Below are 21,445 nucleotides of genomic sequence, written 5' to 3' on the forward strand. Positions count from 1 at the left end.
AGTCGAGAAGCAATGGAATGAAACTGAAAGGGAGAAGATACAGATTGGGTATTAGAGAAAAACTTTTTGACAGCGAGGGTGATCAATGAGTGGAACAGGCGGCCACGAGCGGTGGTGAGTTCTTCAATGAAAGTCTTCAAACAGTGGGTGGACAGACATTTGTCTGAGATGGTTTAGTGAGTTCTCAACTGATCGGGGGTTGGACACGATGACCCTTGAGGTCACTTCCAAATCTAACATTCTATGAGTGCTCATCGATTTGAACCAGTGACCTTTTGTTTAGGAATTAACCTAATAACACACTAAGCTAGGGATTAGGGAATATAAGAACAGGTTGTATTTTTGTAGTATGCAGGAAGAAAATGATTTTACCACCAGGACCCAAGTGTCAGTCATAGGGGCGGGGCTCGTTCAGTCACTGCTCTGAGTATACAGAGGCCAGTGTAACCGCACCCCTTCCTTGACTGACAGTTGGCCCCAATGTAGAGCCATTGTCAGTCAGTGACTGAACGAGCCCCGCCCCTATGACTGACACTGGCTCTACATTTTGGCTGGCTGGTATGAACAAGAGGAGAAAAACAGAGCAAGCAATGCAAAATACATGTAAAAATATCAAAAATCTGTATTGAAAAAATGTTACAAGAAAATATACACAATATTGTAATGGTAGTAAAGTGCAAGACAACGCAGATAACATACCCCCAAACCTCACTAACTCCTCCCACAGAGTTTGAACTCCATAAAGGGAAGCCCAAAAGTATAACTGTGCCGCGAAACGCGCGTCGATGCTGTTCCTGATGGGCATCCCTTCTCCCTCCCTCCTTGGTAAGCCTCTTTTGTCCCCCTTTTTTGGACATTACCAGGCGAATGATCACTCACATGACCTCCCTGTGTTGAGGGCTGGTGTGCGCGCCATCATTTTGTGCAGACTGTTTATCCCTTTCACATGGCCACTGGGCTTTATGATACAAATCTCCACAGGGGTTTTTGATCTACTAGTTTTATTCAGTTATACTTTTAGGCTTCCCAGTCATAGGGGCAGGGATGATCAGTCAGTGCTCTGAGTATACAGAGGCCACTGTAACCGCACCCCTTCCCTGACTGACAGCCGACCCCAATGTAGAGCCATTGTCAGTCATAGGAGTGGGGCTGATTCAGTCACATCTCTGAGTATACAGAGGCCGCTGTAACCGCACCCCTACCCTGACAGTCGGCCCCGATGTAGATCCATTGTCAGTCATAGGGGTGGCGCTGATTCAGTCACTGCTCTGAGTATACAGAGGCCACTGTAACCGCACCCCTTCCCTGACTGACAGTCGGCCTCAATGTAGAGCAATTGTCAGTCATAGGGGCGGGGCTGGTTCAGTCACTGCTCTGAGTATAGAGGCTGCTATAACCGCACCCCTTCCCTGACTGACAGTCGGCCCCAATGTAGAACCAGTGTCAGTCATAGGAGTGGGGCTGATTCAGTCACATCTCTGAGTATACAGAGGCCACTGTAACCGCACCCCTTCCCTGACTGACAGCCGACCCCAATGTAGAGCCATTGTCAGTCATAGGAGTGGGGCTGATTCAGTCACATCTCTGAGTATACAGAGGCCGCTGTAACCGCACCCCTACCCTGACAGTCGGCCCCGATGTAGATCCATTGTCAGTCATAGGGGTGGCGCTGATTCAGTCACTGCTCTGAGTATACAGAGGCCACTGTAACCGCACCCCTTCCCTGACTGACAGTCAGCCTCAATGTAGAGCAATTGTCAGTCATAGGGGCGGGGCTGGTTCAGTCACTGCTCTGAGTATAGAGGCTGCTATAACCGCACCCCTTCCCTGACTGACAGTCGGCCCCAATGTAGAACCAGTGTCAGTCATAGGGGTGGGGCTGATTCAGTCACTGCTCTGAGTATACAGAAGCCACTGTAACCGCACCCCTTCCCTGACTGACAGTCGGCCTCAATGTAGAGCCATTGTCAGTCATAGGGGCGGGGCTGGTTCAGTCACTGCTCTGAGTATACAGAGGCCGCTATAACCGCACCCCTTCCCTGACTGACAGTCGGCCCCAATGTAGAACCAATGTCAGTCATAGGGGCGGGGCTTTTCAGTCACTGCTCTGAGTATAGAGGCTGCTATAACCGCACCCCTTCCCTGACTGACAGTCGGCCCCAATGTAGAACCAGTGTCAGTCATAGGGGCGGGGCTGGTTCAGACTAGATCCAAGAGTGAGTGAGGCTGGAGGACCAAAGACTGAAGAGAAGGTGAAGATGGGAGAACAAAGAGATGACTAGGTAAGTCCTCCTAGTACCAGACAGGGCTGAGGGGAAGGAACAAAGAATGAAAAATGAATTACAGGGCCGAGACACAAAACTAGTGAAAAGAGCAGCCCTAAACACAACTTTTAATACCAGACCTTCTCCAAGGCGACCATTATTATCACTTATTTCTATAGCGCCATTGATTCCATGGTGCTGCACATGAGAAGGGGGGTTACATACATTAACCTTCGTGATTCCTCTAGGCTCTCACATTGTGTGGCCTGCAGATTGTAGCGTCACTTATCGCCAGTCATAAACCTGCACCTTAATGAGAAGACAATTCTGCTTAATGCTCCCGAGAACATCCTTTATACTCTTAAGGCAAGTAATAGACAAGTTCAAGTTTATTTCACGGCACACACACAAGACAACAGACTGTATGTACAGAGCAAAATAAATATATACTGTACAATGTATACACTGAGAACGGAAACTCCCCACAATGTGACTTGTCTGTTTTATGTGTCAACTCCACCTCGGAATGATGACCGGAAACTTCTAAAACAAGCCGCCAATAATAGAGTCAGCCCCAGATCCTTTCACTGTAGGGTGGAGGGTTGGATGTTCTATCACTTATGATGTCATTCCCAGATTGCTGCGATCAAGGAGATCTCCATCCGACTGCCGAACAGCTAGGTAACATCCCGAGAACCTGCACTTCTATACCGAATGGATTCTCATTCCATTATTTGTAGTCCCCAGACCAAACTCTGCACTCAGCTCTCTAGTTACTCAACCATTACCGGGGTTAAAGAACCTCCAGCACATCCCACGCATCGATTCCAGGCCTTCACACACCCCAACCACACTTGGACCTGACTTCCCCACAGTCCAGACTATCAGATGTTCCACATTTCTACCGTTCTCAGCCTTCAGCTGTCACCCCACAAACATGTGCAATATTTGGAGGAGAATGCAGGTGTTCTGACTAGGAAGGAGAGAAGTTAGCGGCTGGCAGCCACACACCTCTCTAAAACGACAAAACCACTGAACAAGGTTAATCTCCATCCGACCAATCCTTTTCTGCCTCCACATCTACAATTGGAGGAGAATGTGAAGTCCTCTACATTAGATGGTTGGACACTTCTCCTTGATAAGCAGCAGATATATACACAAGGTACTCCAGCAGAGAGTTTGTAGATGTTCGCACTCCTTGACACTACAATAAGTGAGGTCTGGTAACCGAACACCTCATCTCTTTCCAGCGCCTCTTTTCTGCAGATGAAGCCTTCTCCGTAGTCAGGTTTATACGTTTCCATTGCATGTAATGGCTATACTTCGCCCAGTATGCAGTCTTCAGGTTCGTTATCTGAACCATTCATGTTGAAGAGTGGTGTCACATATAGCATTTTCATTTTTTGCAGCATGAAACCATCATGTCTTACTATCAGCGTAGTGTGCAAATGTGTCACTGCTGTGATCGGACATACGGTAATAAGAATTTCTTGCTCAATGAGAATAACGAACACACAAGACTGTATTAGACTTCACTGTTTACACAGATCTATTGTGAAGGTGGCTGAACACAAGAAACAGAGTTAGAAGACAGGTCTTCCAACCACCTCCATCATAGATATGCTTGCTCGGAGAAGCTATGGAATATGGATTTGGTCTATTAAATGGGACAACCATTAGGTGTAAACACGATTGTACTGGGCTTGGTCTGATAGATGGGACAACCATTAGGTGTAAACATGATTGTACTGGGCTTGGTCTGATAGATGGGACAACCATTAGGTGTAAACATGATTGTACTGGGCTTGGTCTGATAAACGGAACATCGATTAGGTGTAAACATGACTGTACTGGACTTGGTCTGAAAGACGGGACAACCATTACGTGTAAATATGACTATACTGGGCTTGGTCTGATAAACGGGACAACCATTAGGCGTAAACACGATTGTATTGGACTTGGTCTGATAAACGGGACAACCATTAGGTGTAAACATGACTGTACTGGACTTGGTCTGCTAGATGGGACAACCATTACATGTAAATATGACTATACTGGACTTGGTCTGAAACAAGACAACCATTAGGTGTAAACACGATTGTACTGGGCTTGTTCTGAAAGACAGGACAATCATTACGTGTAAATATGACTATACTGGGCTTGGTCTGATAAACGGGACAACCATTAGGTGTAAACACGATTGTACTGGTCTTGGTCTGATAGATGGGACAACCATTAGGTGTAAACACGATTGTACTGGTTTCGGTGGTCTGAAAGACGGGACAACCATTAGGTGTAAACATGATTGTACTGGGCTTGGTCTGATAGACGGGACAACCATTAGGTGTAAACATGACTGTACTGGACTTGGTCTGATAAACGGGACAACCATTAGGTGTAAACATGATTGTATTGGACATAGTCTGATAAACGAGACAACCATTAGGTGTAAACATGACTGTACTGGACTTGGTCTGATAGATGGGACAACCATTAGGTGTAAACATGACTGTACTGGGCTTGGTCTGATAGATGGGACATCCATTAGGTGTAAACACGATTGTACTGGTTTCGGTGGTCTGATAGATGGGACAACCATTAGGTGTAAACACGATTGTACTGGACTTGGTCTGATAAATGGGACAACCATTAGGTGTAAACATGACTGTACTGGGCTTGGTCTGATAGATGGGACATCCATTAGGTGTAAACACGATTGTACTGGTTTCGGTGGTCTGATAGATGGGACAACCATTAGGTGTAAACACGATTGTACTGGACTTGGTCTGATAAATGGGACAACCATTAGGTGTAAACATGACTGTACTGGGCTTGGTCTGATAGATGGGACATCCATTAGGTGTAAATATGACTGTACTGGACTTGGTCTGATAGATGGGACAAACATTAGGTGTAAACATGACTGTACTGGGCTTGGTCTGATAGATGGGACATCCATTAGGTGTAAACATGACTGTACTGGACTTGGTCTGATAGATGGGACAACCATTAGGTATAAACATGATGGTACTGGTTTTGGTGGTCTGAAAGACGGGACAACCATTAGGTGTAAACACAATTGTATTGGACTTGGTCTGATAAACGGGACAACCATTAGGTGTAAACATGACTGTACTGGGCTTAGTCTGATAGATGGGACATCTATTAGGTGTAAACATGACTGTACTGGACTTGGTCTGATAGATAGGACAACCAATAGGTATAAACATGATGTCATGGTTTGAACAGGGTTCTTGCCCTGCACTCACAGGGTTAAGTGTTCGTGGCCTCTTTCTGGATCTGGGAGGGGTATTTATACTCACTCTTTACCAGGTTTCTCTGTCAGCTATACTGTTGTTCTGGTGTGTCTGACCCCCTGGTGTGCGTGTATTCTGCATTGCTTGTTTGGTTCCCGTGTATGACCTGGTCCGTTCCCTCACTCTACTCCGTTTCTCGTTTCGGCACTATTGTCTTTTCTGGTTCTTACCTCCTGGCTTGGCTATCGTTACTCCATTAGTTTGTCCCTACTGTACCGTCTATTGGCAGTTCTGGTTTTCTGATCTATTGCTACGTCCCGACTATCCATTCTGTCTAACCCTTTGGTACTGTATTGCTATCTCGTGCTTTGACCCGGCTTGATCTGGTTTCTGTCTCTGTCTATGCCCCTTGGTTACACTGTCCAGTAGTTACCTTTCTAGGAGTTTCCCTGCAGCTCCTGGCTCTGTGGCGCTGAGGCCACGCCCCCAGCAGTCACATGCTTTAGGTCCTGTGAGCTTGGAGCATGCATCGACACCACTGAGACCCCGCTCCGCAGGTATCTTTGTGCACAGTCTTTGTACTCAGGACACGCGCACTGGCTCAGTGAGCAAGTGCAGTGTGGTGTTCCAGACACATGATTGTACTGGTTTCGGAGGTCTGAAAGACGGGACAACCATTAGGTGTAAACACGATTGTACTGTTTCGGTGGTCTGATAGATGGGAAAACCATTAAGTGTAAACACGATTCTACTAGGCTTGGTCTGATAAACGGGACAACCATTAGGTGTAAACACGATTGTATTGGACTTGGTCTGATAAACGGGACAACCATTAGGTGTAACTATGACTGTACTGGACTTGGTCTGATAGATGGGACAACCATTAGGAGTAAACATGACTGTACTGGGCTTGGTTTGATAGATGGGACATCCATTAGGTGTAAACATGACTGTACTGGACTTGGTCTGATAGATGGGACAACCATTAGGTATAAACATGATTGCACTGGTTTTGGTGGTCTGAAAGACGGGACAACCATTAGGTGTAAACATGATTGTATTGGACTTGGTCTAAGTCTAATAGATGAGGCAACCATTATGTGTAAACATAAATTAACTGGACTTGGTCCGATAGACGGGTAAACCATTGGGCATAAACATGTTTGTATTGGACTTGGTGTAAATATGGATATACTGGATTTGGTCTGATAGATGGAACAACCATTAGGTGTAAATATGATTGTACGCTACTTGGTCTGATAGATGGGACAACCATTAGGTGTAAACCTGATTGTACTGGACTTGGTCTGATAGACGGGACACTATTAGGTTTAAACATGATTGTACTGTAGTTGGTCTGATAGATGTTTACACCTAATGGTTGTTCCATGACTATACTGGACTTGATCTGATAGATTGTACAACCATTAGGTATAAACAAGATTGTACTGGACTTGGTGTGATAGATGGGGCAACCATTAGGTGTAAACATAAATTAACTGAACTTTGTCTGATAGACGGGAAAACCATTAGGTGCAAACATGATTGTACTGGACTTGGTCTGATAGATGGGACAACAATTAGGTGTAAATATGATTGTACTGGACTTGGTCTGATAGATGGGACAACAACTAGGGGTAAACATGATTATACGGTACTTGGTCTGACAGATGGTACAAACATTAGGTGTAAATATGATTGTACAGTACTTGGTCTGATAGATGGTTCAACCATTAGGTGTAAACACAACTATATTGGACTTGGTCTGATAGACGGGACAACCATTAGGCGTAAACATGACTGTACTGGACTTGGTCTGATAGACAGGGCAACCATTAGGTGTAAACATGACTGTACTGGACTTGGTCTGGTAGATGGGACAACCATTATGTGTAAACATGACTGTACTGGACTTGGTCTGATAGACGGGGCAACCATTAGGTGTAAACATGATTGTATTGGACTTGGTTTGATAGACAGGACAACCATTAGGTGTAAACATGATTGTATTGGACTTGGTTTGATAGAGAGGACAACCATTAGGTGTAAACATGACTATACTGGACTTTGTCTGACAGATGGGACATCTATTTGGTGTAAACATACATTAACTGGATTTGGTCTGATAGACGGGACAACCATTAGGTGTAAACATGAGTTCACTTGCTAATATTGTTGGGAATGACTACAACTTAAAGGCCAATTTATACATGCAAATTCTGCCCATCACTGCCTACATAGAAGCTGACTGGCTCTTGTTTAATGGCCTATTGTCACAAGCCGACACATCATTAGTACAATGGTTAGGTCACTATAATTATGTTGTTAACTACACTACCGTTCAAAAGTTTAGGGTCACTTAGAAATTTCCTTATTTTTTAAAGAAAAGCACAGTTTTTTCCAATGAAGCTAAATTAAATGATTCAGAAATACACTCTATACAGTGTTAATGTGGGAATGACTATTCTAGCTGCAAACCTCTGGTTTGTAATGCAATATCTTCATAGGTGTATCGAGGACCATTTCCAACAACCATCACTCCAGTGTTCTTATGGTATTTTCTGTTCGCTAACTGTGTATAAGGGCAAATGGATGGTTAGAACAACAATGAAAACCCTTGTGCAAGTATGTTAGCACAGCTGAAAACAGTTTGGCTGATTAGAGAAGCTATGAACCTGACCTTCCTTTGAGCTAGTTGAGAATCTGGAGCATTACATTTGTTGGTTACATTAAACTCTCAAAATGTCCAGAAAAAAATAGCTTTCATGTGAAACTCGACCATCTATTCTTGTTCTTAGAAATGAAGGCTATTCCATGCGAGAAATTGCCAAGAAACTGAAGATTTCCTACAACGGTGTGTACTACTCCCTTCAGACTAGAGCACAAACAGGCTCTAACCAGAGTAGAAAGAGAAGTAGGAGGCCCTGCTGCACAACTGAGCAATAAGACAAGTACATTAGAGTCTGTAATTTGAGAAATTGACGCCTCACAGGTCCTCAACTGGCAGCTTCATTAAATAGTACACGCAAAACACCAGTGTCAACGTCTACAGTGAAGAGGCAACTCCGGGATGCTGGCCTTCGGGGCAGAGTGGCAAAGGAAAAGCCACATCTGAGACTGGCTAATAAAAGGAAAAGATTAATATGGGCAAAAGAACACAGACATTGGACAGAGGAAGATTGGAAAAAAGTGTTATGGATAGACAAATCCAAGTTTGAGGTGTTTGGATCATACAGAAGAACATTTGTGAGACGCAGAACAACTGAAAAGATGCTGGAAGAGTGCCTGACGCCATCTGTCAAGCATGGTGGAGGTAATGTGATGGTCTGGGGTTGCTTTGGTGCTGGTAAAGTGGTAGATTTGTACAAGGTAAAAGGGATTTTGAATAAGGAAGACTATCACTCCATTTTGCATCTCCATGCCATACCCTGTGGACAGCGCTAAATTGGAGCTAATTTCATCCTACAACAGGATGACCCAAAGCACACCTCCAAATTATTATGCAAGAACTATTTAGGGAAGAAGCCGGCAGCTGGTATTCTCTCTGTGATGGAGTGGCCAGCGCAGTCACCAGATCTCAACCCCATTGAGCTGTTGTGGGAGCAGCTTGACCGTATGGTACGCAAAAAGTGCCCATCAAGCCAGACCAACTTGTGGGAGGGGCTTCTGGAAGCATGGGGGGAAATTTCTACAGATTACCCCAGCAAATTAACTGCTAGAATGCCAAAGGTCTGCAATGCTGCAAAGGAGCATTCTGTGCCAAAAGCAAAGTGTGAAGGAGAAAATTATTATTTCACATAAAAATCTTTTTTTCGAACCTTCTCAATGTCTGGACGAGATCTTACATTCATTTGACAACTCATATTAATAAAAGCATGAGTTTTCATGGAAAACACAAAATTGTCTGGGTGACCCCAAACTTTTGACTGGTAGTGTAGATATTCTGCGTCTACATTGGGTGATACGATCCAACCAATCCTTTCAATGGCCCAGTGATCAGGAACACTCAGGACCTCAGCCTTTCAGCCTCACCCCACGTCCTTCATTAGTTTGCCATCTGAGCACCCACACTTACGTTTTTCATTGTAGGCTTGCTATGTAGCTTCACAGCAGACAGAATAAGATGGAAAAGACCTGAAAGATGTGGATGAGGTTTCTCAAACCATATCTCAGTCTTATACATACTGTGCATACAGTGGGGCAAAAAAGTATTTAGTCAGTCAGCAATAGTGCAAGTTCCACCACTTAAAAAGATGAAAGGCGTCTGTAATTTACATCATAGGTAGACCTCAACTATGGGAGACAAACTGAGAAAAAAAAATCCAGAAAATCACATTGTTTGTTTTTTTTTCATTTTATTTGCATATTATGGTGGAAAATAAGTATTTGGTCAGAAACAAGCAATCAAGATTTCTGGCTCTCACAGACCTGTAACTTCTTCTTTAAGAGTCTCCTCTTTCCTCCACTCATTACCTGTAGTAATGGCACCTGTTTAAACTTGTTATCAGTATAAAAAGACACCTGTGCACACCCTCAAACAGTCTGACGCCAAACTCCACTATGGTGAAGACCAAAGAGGTGTCAAAGGACACCAGAAACAAAATTGTAGCCCTGCACCAGGCTGGGAAGACTGAATCTGCAATAGCCAACCAGCTTGGAGTGAAGAAATCAACTGTGGGAGCAATAATTAGAAAATGGAAGACATACAAGACCACTGATAATCTCCCTCGATCTGGTGCTCCACGCAAAATCCCACCCCGTGGGGTCAGAATGATCACAAGAACGGTGAGCAAAAATCCCAGAACCACGCGGGGGGACCTAGTGAATGAACTACAGAGAGCTGGGACCAATGTAACAAGGCCTACCATAAGTAACACACTACGCCACCATGGACTCAGATCCTGCAGTGCCAGACGTGTCCCACTGCTTAAGCCTGTACATGTCCGGGCCCGTCTGAAGTTTGCTAGAGAGCATTTGGATGATCCAGAGGAGTTTTGGGAGAATGTCCTATGGTCTGATGAAACCAAACTGGAACTGTTTGGTAGAAACACAACTTGTCGTGTTTGGAGGAAAAAGAATACTGAGTTGCATCCATCAAACACCATACCTACTGTAAAGCATGGTGGTGGAAACATCATGCTTTGGGGCTGTTTCTCTGCAAAGGGGCCAGGACGACTGATCCGGGCACATGAAAGAATGAATGGGGCCATGTATCGTGAGATTTTGAGTGCAAACCTCCTTCCATCAGCAAGGGCATTGAAGATGAAACGTGGCTGGGTATTTCAACATGACAATGATCCAAAGCACACCGCCAGGGCAACGAAGGAGTGGCTTCGTAAGAAGCATTTCAAGGTCCTGGAGTGGCCTAGCCAGTCTCCAGATCTCAACCCTATAGAAAACCTTTGGAGGGAGTTGAAAGTCCGTGTTGCCAAGCGAAAAGCCAAAAACATCACTGCTCTAGAGGAGATCTGCATGGAGGAATGGGCCAACATACCAACAACAGTGTGTGGCAACCTTGTGAAGACTTACAGAAAACGTTTGACCTCTGTCATTGCCAGCAAAGGATATATCACAAAGTATTGAGATGAAATTTTGTTTCTGACCAAATACTTATTTTCCACCATAATATGCAAATAAAATGAAAAAAAACAGACACTGTGATTTTCTGGATTTTTTTTTCTCAGTTTGTCTCCCATAGTTGAGGTCTACCTATGATGTAAATTACAGACGCCTCTCATCTTTTTAAGTGGTGGAACTTGCACTATTGCTGACTGACTAAATACTTTTTTGCCCCACTGTATGTATATCCCTACAGAAAAATAAACATATATAAGCCCACCCTATGTGCCGACTAGCATTAGTACCTACCGGGGATATACAGGCTGGGAGATATTCACACTATATATGATGTACCAGGTGTTTTAGGAAGAATGAGACACAGAGGACAGAGACCATATTGATCAGCAGAGTCACCATAAACATGGCATTTCATGGGATTGTGACCTTACAGAACAAGCACCCCTATTTCCAATATTCTCTACCCCTACTAGAGACAGAGATGAGGGGTGCATTAAATATCCGTACCAAACAATAATTTATACTCGTCTTAAATACACAGCTTCATGAGACAGATCCGGCCATACACAACGGTCCATGATAGAAATGACGGATGCTTCTCGAATCCTGGTGCTTCAGCAATTTGTAAGTACAACCAAGGGGACTCGGGAGGTAACATCCTGTATCCTGAGAAACAAAGAGTATTATCTTCTCTAAAAGGAGTTAAAAATGGCTGCCAGAGCCACGTCACCAATGTGAGAATGTCCCCAGATCACAGAGGTCACAGGCGAATTTCAGAAGCCAGAGATAGTCAACTACTATCAAAGAGCAGGTGTTGGACTGCAGTGGTCATTAGGACAGCCATACTGTAGCAGAATCTCAGCACACTCTGTACTGCCAGCCCGGCGGGCATATGCCAGCGGTGAAAGCCCCCGGGCGTCACAACATTTGACATCCACACCATACTATGAAAAGAAGAAAAAAAGATGTAAATAGAAGATGATACTCCCAACTAAAGCCCAATCCAAAGGTCCAAATGACTCACCCAGGTCAGGAGCTGTGTACACACAACATTGGCCATTGCAGCAGAAAGATGAAGAGCAGATCGACCATCGCCATCTCCATATGTTTCATTCACCTCCTCCTTGGTCCCATGAGCAAGTAACGTAACCACCATCCGTAAATCATCCTCCACCACAGCCCGTAACAGCTGTTGTCCAAGAGGTACATCAGATGCCGGCAGAGGGCACAAAAACAATTTCTGCTCATACTTTGCCCGGATCCAACGTTCCTTTTCTTCCCTGCATCACAACATAAGTTAGAATAGACGATGGTTATGTTCATGAGATGGGGATGGTGTAGAAAAAGGTATTAAAGGAGAAGGTGGTGGTCAGAGAGCGGTGAACGAGGAGACAAGAGACAGTGATGGCAGCTACTGAGCGTTTGCACTGGGGTCACTCCGCAGTGCGGCCACAAGAGAACCTGCCCATTGCCTCTACTGAGGACTTACGTGGATGCCACCGATCTCAAGGCCCATTTTCATCAGTGTTTCGTCAGTGTGTCTACTTTTTGCCATCAGTGTTTAATCAAAATTTTTTTTTTTTTGCTTTTTTACATACAATAAGTTTTTCCAAGCTTCTCCTATCAAACAAACATGAAAATCAGACGGCATACAGATGGCACAGGGATGGCCTTCAAGTGCTGTCCGATTCTTTAACGCCAAACCCATAGATTTGCATTGGTGAGATTGATCTGTAACTCCACATGTTTTAGTGCAGATCATTTGGTCCACAAAAACACACGGACTGATGATCAGATTCATAAACTATAATGGGTACAAGTTCTCTCCATGAAAAACAGATGCCTGGATGATGAGAGCGCCGACAGTCAGTAGTGCGATATCTTCCGAATCACGCTGACCCCTCTCGCACAGAAGACCTGAAAGTTGTATGGCTACCACCCACAATGCCTCATGTGCCCCGGTGAAGTGGCATATGAGGGTGCAGTCACAGCAAGGCGGTGTCATAAAGATAAAAGCCCTGAGCTGCTACAATGTCAAAACCTCTGCGATATAGCAGTGACTATAGAGGTGACCAATGCGGGGGAAGGGCCAAGAATTCATGGGGGTTGTTCAAGCTTGTAGCAAATTCAGCAAAGTCTGAAGGCTTGGCAGGTGATCAGAAGTATGTATGTTATCATCATAAAATAAACCCTGCTCTCTGCGGAAGCTGTGTGTTGATGGTGCCATTGCATTGCTGTGAGTGGGACTCCCTAAAGTTCCCGGGATCCCTCTTCCATCTCATAGACACGAGTCTATGTACAGCTGCTTGTTTGTCCTCTGTTATAATGTATGGTAGAGCTGTAATTACTCCTGACACAATCTTCTACTTAAAAGTAGTGAAAACTGGGATAAAGAGAGTGCAATAGCATCTTACCCGATGAAAAATGAGGCGTGAAGGAAGAGAATTCACTCACCGAGTATGGCTGCTACAAAACAATGTGCATCTCGCATATAGAATCACTCGGCTGCTGCAAGGACACCGGTCTTGAAAGGACCAAACTGGATTAAGACAATGTGACGGAGGTGCAACTCATGTGCTGCCATTGATGAATCCACCAGAGGTGCCTGTCCTGATGAAGAGGTCCTGCGTGGCCTCAAAACGCGCTGACTCTGTAAACCTTTTCAATCATTCAATATGTCCCATTGGATATACTGGGGATTCATCATCGGCAGCGCATGAGTGGCACCTCCGTCACATTGTCTTCAATTTTCTACTTAGACACTGCTCTGCTGCTCAGGGACAATCTGCTGCCTAGCATAAGAAACATGATTACACCTGAAATGAATGGGGTAGAAAGAGCAGGAGGAATTAGAGACAAATGATGTGATGCCTCCTGGTACAGGGAAAGGGCAACAACCACATCTACAGAGTAGGGAGAGCCGGGCCTACGGTCAGATGAGCTGGGCCTACTGTCACGTGAGCCCGCCTACTGTCACGTGAGCAGGCCTACTGTCACGTGAGCAGGCCTACTGTCACGTGAGCCCGCCTACTGTCACGTGAGCCCGCCTACTGTCACGTGAGCCCGCCTACTGTCACGTCAGCCCGCCTACTGTCACGTCAAGCAGGCCTACTGTCACGTCAAGCAGGCCAACTGTCACGTCGAGCCCGCCTACTGTCACGTGAGCCCGCCTACTGTCACGTGAGCCCGCCTACTGTCACGTGAAGCAGGCCTACTGTCACGTGAAGCAGGCCTACTGTCACGTGAAGCAGGCCTACTGTCACGTGAAGCAGGCCTACTGTCACGTGAAGCAGGCCTACGGTCACGTGAAGCAGGCCTACGGTCACGTGAAGCAGGCCTACGGTCACGTGAAGCAGGCCTACGGTCACGTGAAGCAGGCCTACTGTCACGTGAAGCAGGCCTACTGTCACGTGAAGCAGGCCTACTGTCACGTGAAGCAGGCCTACTGTCACGTGAAGCAGGCCTACGGTCACGTGAAGCAGGCCTACGGTCACGTGAAGCAGGCCTACGGTCACGTGAAGCAGGCCTACGGTCACGTGAAGCAGGCCTACTGTCACGTGAAGCAGGCCTACTGTCACGTGAAGCAGGCCTACTGTCACGTGAAGCAGGCCTACGGTCACGTGAAGCAGGCCTACGGTCACGTGAAGCAGGCCTACTGTCACGTGAAGCAGGCCTACGGTCACGTGCGCCTGCATACAGGGGTATTCCAGCTACTTTCAGCACTTGCATACAGCTTTTAAAGCTGGAAACACACAGTTCAGGACAATCTAAGCCTCTCGCCTCTATCTGCCGGATTTACTTTTGTAATCTTATTTTATTGTAATAAACTAGAATCTTGAGTAAGACTTGAGTTGAGGCAGATTGGGATTTTGTCGGTGGGCATCAGCCATCATCCACTGTCACACAAAGCCATAATGTTCTTCATCAGACACGGCGATGAGAGGGATGATGTTTCACTGGGTGAGCAAATTATATTTGGAATTTAATGTAAATAAATGTTTCCATTTTCGGTCTTCATTCATGGGCTTGCAACAAAATGAAGACATACCTGCATCCTTGACCAGGGCTGCTCCTCCACTCCATACACCGTGAGCTCGTTTGTGTCAGAGTGTGAATGCTGCAGGCTTCACGGTTCCATTATACACGTTTGAAGGCTGCAGCCCATCACAGACCGCTGATAAACAAGACTGTAGCACACAGACTGGCTATGCAGCACCAGTCAGGGAGGCAAGTATGCTTAGGGTCATTAGGAACGTTGAAAAGGAGTTGGAAAGTAGTGGACAACCCCTTTAAAAATCAAAAGCTTTCTGTCATGAAGAGGTTAACACGCCACTATTTCTTTTAACTTGATCTATAACGTGAAGGCAGGCAGCAGCTCGTTCTATTATCATACAAATCTGATTGTGATGTGAGAAGTTCTGATGTGGCGCCTCCCAGGAATGTGAAGCAAGATGGACGCCTGGACCCTTCGTCACATACACACCTTGGTGTAACATGTATAAGGAGCTGCATTCTATTCATCGTGGGATTTTCAGTATGTATTTTATTATTTGGGGGGAATATTGGGGATTGGGGCAGGTCTTGTGTTCCGCACTCACCTGGAGCTCTCAGGACTCGGCTTGGTGTAACCCTCCGTACAGTGCTCCCAAACAGCATTGGCAAGACTGTTCCCCATTGCCATCATGACCATTGTAAGTTCCACTGGCCAGTCGTCCAAATCAAGGGACCGCACTCGAGACAAGTGAGTCCCGAGGTTACGATGTATCCCAGAACACTCAATACACATCAGTGCCCCTAGGTTAAGACTAGCCCAGTCTGGACCTAAAGGAAAAAAAGAGCAGAGAGGTCACATGTGAGAGGGCCGCGACATCCGCCACAAAGTGAGAAACTTGTGAGCCAGGAGCAGAGGAAGCCTTGTGTGATGTCGGCTCCAAGCCTCCAACATCTCTCTCATCTTCCTGTCCTATCTGTGAAGATTAGGGTCTAATCTATGGAGCTTTTAGGAACAACCTCATAACATCAAGTTCAGCAGGAAATTGTTTGGAGAGAAATAAGGAAGGCTACACTCGGGAGGATGAGCCCCTCCAAAAAACTCAAAATGATCGAGTTCAGCAATCACAAATAACTGCGGACGAACAGAACCACATTATATAGACACATTATACGACACACATAAACAGCAGCCCCCGTCTTGTGAAAAATCCGGGAGGCCCCAGCCTGTGTTCCTAACATTAGGATTCATACACAGCAGTGCACAAGCAGAGGCGAGAGCCCAGCGGTGACCAATACAAAGTATACATGTGGTATGAATAAACCCCCAATCTAAAGGACAGGTAAATAGAAAAAAAGCTGAGACATGGCACTGCCACCCCTGAGGAAGCTGCACCAGCTGGCAGTGAAACGTGGCGGTCTGCTCGCACACAGCTCATTGACATTCGCCTCTCATTAATTTGGCATTAGACCTTTTTTATTCTTCTACATAATCGATTTTGAGGTGTAAGAGTCGGGGTCCGTCCAGATAGGATACACATTGTCGCGATGGGATGGCGTTTATGCTTTTGATCAAAATCGTGTCAAATAATTCCCTTGTGTTAATGTACTATTACCATTTATTTACTCCAGGGTGCTCGCTCATATTGGTTTTATCTTAGGTTCTGTCTGTTAAATGACTACAGTGTGAATTTGCACGTATACATTGCACTTATATCAACATACACTCACTGGCCACTTTATTAGGTACACCTGTCCAACTGTGTGTTAAGACTTAATTTCTAATCAGCCAATCACATGGCGGCAACTCAGTGCATTTAGGAATGTAGACATGGTCAAGACAATCTCCTGCAGTTCAAACCGAGCATCAGTATGGGGAAGAAAGGTGATTTGAGTGCCTTTGAACGTGGCATGATTGTTGGTGCCAGAAGGGCTGGTCTGAGAATTTCAGAAACTGCTGATCTACGGTGATTTTCACGCACAACCATCTCTAGGGTTTACAGAGAATGGTCCGAAAAAGAAAAAAAATCCAGTGAGCGGCAGTTCTGTGGCCGGAAATGCCATGTTGATGCCAGAGGTCAGAGGAGAATGGGCAGACTGGTTCGAGCTGATAGAAAGGCAACAGTGACTCAAATTGCCACCCGTTACAACCAAGGTAGGCAGAAGAGCATCTCTGAACGCACAGTGCGTCGAACTTTGAGGCAGATGGGCTACAGCAGCAGAAGACCACACTGGGTACCACTCCTCTCAGCTAAGAACAGGAAACTGAGGCTACAATTTGCACAAGCTCATCGAAATTGGACAGTAGAAGATTGGAAAAACGTTGCCTGGTCTGATGAGTCTCGATTTCTGCTGCGACATTGGGATGGTAGGGTCAGAATTTGGCGAAAACAACATGAAAGCATGGATCCATCCTGCCTTGTATCAACGGTTCAGGCTGGTGGTGGTGGTGTCATGGTGTGGGGAATTTTTTCTGGGCACTCTTTGGGCCCCTTGGTACCAATTGAGCATCGTTGCAACGCCACAGCCTACCTGAGTATTGTTGCTGACCATGTCCATCCCTTTATGACCACAATGTACCCAACATCTGATGGCTACTTTCAGCAGGATAATGCGCCATGTCATAAAGCTCGAATCATCTCAGATTGGTTTCTTGAACATGACAATGAGTTTACTGTACTCAAATGGCCTCCTCAGTCACCAGATCTCAATCCAATAGAGCATCTTTGGGATGTGGTGGAACGGGAGATTCGCATCAGGGATGTGCAGCCGACAAATCTGCGCCAACTGTGTGATGCCATCATGTCAATATGGTCCAAAATTTCTGAGGAATGCTTCCAGCACCTTGTTGAATCTCTGCCACGAAGAATTGAGGCAGTTCTGAAGGCAAAAGGGGGTCCAACCCCTTACTAGCATGGTGTACCTAATAAAGTGGCCAGTGAGTGTATATTCTGGTCACAATTCTTTAGCTTTGCTTAACACTACCACTGAACAACAGAACTGAAAAAGGTTCACTGTATATACACCTGAAAGATCCATACAGTGTGGACACCGACTCCCGGGACATCCATACAGTGTGGGCACCGACTCCCGGGACATCCATACAGTGTGGGCACCGACTCCCGGGACATCCATACAGTGTGGGCACCGACTCCCGGGAGATCCATACAGTGTGGGCACCGACTCCCGGGAGATCCATACAGTGTGGGCACAGACTCCCGGGACATCCATACAGTGTGGGCACCGACTCCCGGGACATCCATACAGTGTGGGCACCGACTCCCGGGACATCCATACAGTGTGGGCACCGACTCCCGGGACATCCATACAGTGTGGGCACCGACTCCCGGGACATCCATACAGTGTGGGCACCGACTCCCGGGAGATCCATACAGTGTGGGCACCGACTCCCGGGACATCCATACAGTGTGGGCACCGACTCCCGGGACATCCATACAGTGTGGACACCGACTCCCGGGACATCCATACAGTGTGGACACCGACTCCCGGGACATCCATACAGTGTGGACACCGACTCCCGGGAGATCCATACAGTGTGGGCACCGACTCCCGGGAGATCCATACAGTGTGGGCACCGACTCCCGGGAGATCCATACAGTGTGGGCACCGACTCCCGGGAGATCCATACAGTGTGGGCACAGACTCCCGGGACATCCATACAGTGTGGGCACCGACTCCCGGGACATCCATACAGTGTGGGCACCGACTCCCGGGACATCCATACAGTGTGGGCACCGACTCCCGGGACATCCATACAGTGTGGGCACCGACTCCCGGGAGATCCATACAGTGTGGGCACCGACTCCCGGGACATCCATACAGTGTGGGCACCGACTCCCGGGACATCCATACAGTGTGGACACCGACTCCCGGGACATCCATACAGTGTGGACACCGACTCCCGGGACATCCATACAGTGTGGACACCGACTCCCGGGACATCCATACAGTGTGGACACAGACTCCCGGGAGATCCATACAGTGTGGACACAGACTCCCGGGACATCCATACAGTGTGGACACAGACTCCCGGGACATCCATACAGTGTGGACACCGACTCCCGGGACATCCATACAGTGTGGACACCGACTCCCGGGACAGCCATACAGTGTGGACACCGACTCCCGGGACAGCCATACAGTGTGGACACCGACTCCCGGGACAGCCATACAGTGTGGACACCGACTCCCGGGACAGCCATACAGTGTGGACACCGACTCCCGGGACAGCCATACAGTGTGGACACCGACTCCCGGGACAGCCATACAGTGTGGACACCGACTCCCGGGACAGCCATACAGTGTGGACACCGACTCCCGGGACAGCCATACAGTGTGGACACCGACTCCCGGGACAGCCATACAGTGTGGACACCGACTCCCGGGACAGCCATACAGTGTGGACACCGACTCCCGGGACAGCCATACAGTGTGGACACCGACTCCCGGGACAGCCATACAGTGTGGACACCGACTCCCGGGACAGCCATACAGTGTGGACACCGACTCCCGGGACAGCCATACAGTGTGGACACCGACTCCCGGGACAGCCATACAGTGTGGACACCGACTCCCGGGACAGCCATACAGTGTGGACACCGACTCCCGGGACAGCCATACAGTGTGGACACCGACTCCCGGGACAGCCATACAGTGTGGACACCGACTCCCGGGACAGCCATACAGTGTGGACACCGACTCCCGGGACAGCCATACAGTGTGGACACCGACTCCCGGGACAGCCATACAGTGTGGACACCGACTCCCGGGACAGCCATACAGTGTGGACACCGACTCCCGGGACAGCCATACAGTGTGGACACCGACTCCCGGGACAGCCATACAGTGTGGACACCGACTCCCGGGACATCCATACAGTGTGGACACCGACTCCCGGGACATCCATACAGTGTGGACACCGACTCCCGGGACAGCCATACAGTGTGGACACCGACTCCCGGGACAGCCATACAGTGTGGACACCGACTCCCGGGACAGCCATACAGTGTGGACACCGACTCCCGGGACAGCCATACAGTGTGGACACCGACTCCCGGGACAGCCATACAGTGTGGACACCGACTCCCGGGACAGCCATACAGTGTGGACACCGACTCCCGGGACAGCCATACAGTGTGGACACCGACTCCCGGGACAGCCATACAGTGTGGACACCGACTCCCGGGACATCCATACAGTGTGGACACCGACTCCCGGGACATCCATACAGTGTGGACACCGACTCCCGGGACATCTATACAATGTGGACACCGACTCCCGGGACATCTATACAGTGTGGACACCGACTCCCGGGAGATCTATACAGTGTGGACACCGACTCCCGGGACATCCATACAGTGTGGACACCAACTCCCAGGAGGGGAGATCTATACAGTGTGGACACCAACTCCCGGGAGGGGAGATCTATGCAGTGTGGACACCAACTCCCGGGAGGGAGATCTATGCAGTGTGGACACCAACTCCCGGGAGGGGAGATCTATGCAGTGTGGACACCAACTCCCGGGAGGGGAGATCTATGCAGTGAGGACACCGACTCCCGGGACATCCATACAGTGTGGACACCAACTCCCGGGAGGGGAGATCTATGCAGTGTGGACACTGACTTCCAGGAGATCTATACAGTGTGGACACTGACTTCCGGGAGATCTATACAGTGTGGACACTGACTTCCGGGAGATCTATACAGTGTGGACACCGACTCCCGGGAGATCTATACAGTGTGAACACTAGCTTCAGGGATAACAATTCAGATACATGATATTTCTAAAGATCAACACAAATAAATTCTGAGATTGTGATCTAGCAGGTAGCTACTCACTGGCAGTGTCACAATCTACACACAGGCTGTTTCCTCTCACACTCCGTATAGACTGGATGGCGAGTGCATCACTCTGACTGCCGAGTCGTGTCTGGAAGAAGAGGAGAGCTAATTATGGGGCAGTGAGGGATAGTCTGAAGTCTTTAGCACTCATTACGTCTTGTAGCTCACCTTGTTTTTTGTACTCTCGCAGCTCTGCAAACTAGCCAAGATCTGGCTTTCAATGGCCTGAACCCAAAGCTCACGGTCGTCATAGATAGACGCCTCGAAATGCCAACTCTGACCACTCAGCGAGACAATCACAAAGCCATAAGACTCCTCGGGTTCTGTGTGAAGAAGAGGTAAATGAATGACTGCACTTTCTAATCTGCCAAACAATGGAGACTTTAATAATCTGGGTAGGAGTACTGTAAGAGCGGTCACACTATAGAGCTCTGTACTGTAAGAGCGGTCACACTATAGAGCCGTGTACTGTAAGAGCGGTCACACTATAGAGC

General features: G+C 47.4%; 1 protein-coding gene across 4 annotated transcripts in view; it reads right to left on the bottom strand.

The window, feature by feature from the left end:
• Positions 1–11,477: 11,477 nt before the first annotated feature.
• The window catches only part of AGAP3 (ArfGAP with GTPase domain, ankyrin repeat and PH domain 3), a 393,235-nt gene continuing 383,267 nt past the window's right edge, over positions 11,478–21,445 (bottom strand). For all 4 annotated transcript variants that reach the window (XM_073551710.1, XM_073551707.1, XM_073551708.1 and 1 more), the window contains 5 exons: positions 21,120–21,274; positions 20,949–21,039; positions 15,697–15,919; positions 12,123–12,378; positions 11,478–12,042 (listed from right to left, as the gene is read on the bottom strand). In XM_073551710.1, the coding sequence (XP_073407811.1) occupies positions 11,899–12,042; positions 12,123–12,378; positions 15,697–15,919; positions 20,949–21,039; positions 21,120–21,274 (869 nt within the window). In that variant the 3' untranslated portion in view covers positions 11,478–11,898. The remainder of the gene's footprint in view (positions 12,043–12,122; positions 12,379–15,696; positions 15,920–20,948; positions 21,040–21,119; positions 21,275–21,445) is intronic.

The sequence above is a fragment of the Dendrobates tinctorius genome, unplaced genomic scaffold (genome assembly GCF_039654945.1).
Source record: "Dendrobates tinctorius isolate UK_male_01 unplaced genomic scaffold, ASM3965494v1 ptg000179l, whole genome shotgun sequence".
Lineage (NCBI taxonomy): Eukaryota > Metazoa > Chordata > Amphibia > Anura > Dendrobatidae > Dendrobates > Dendrobates tinctorius.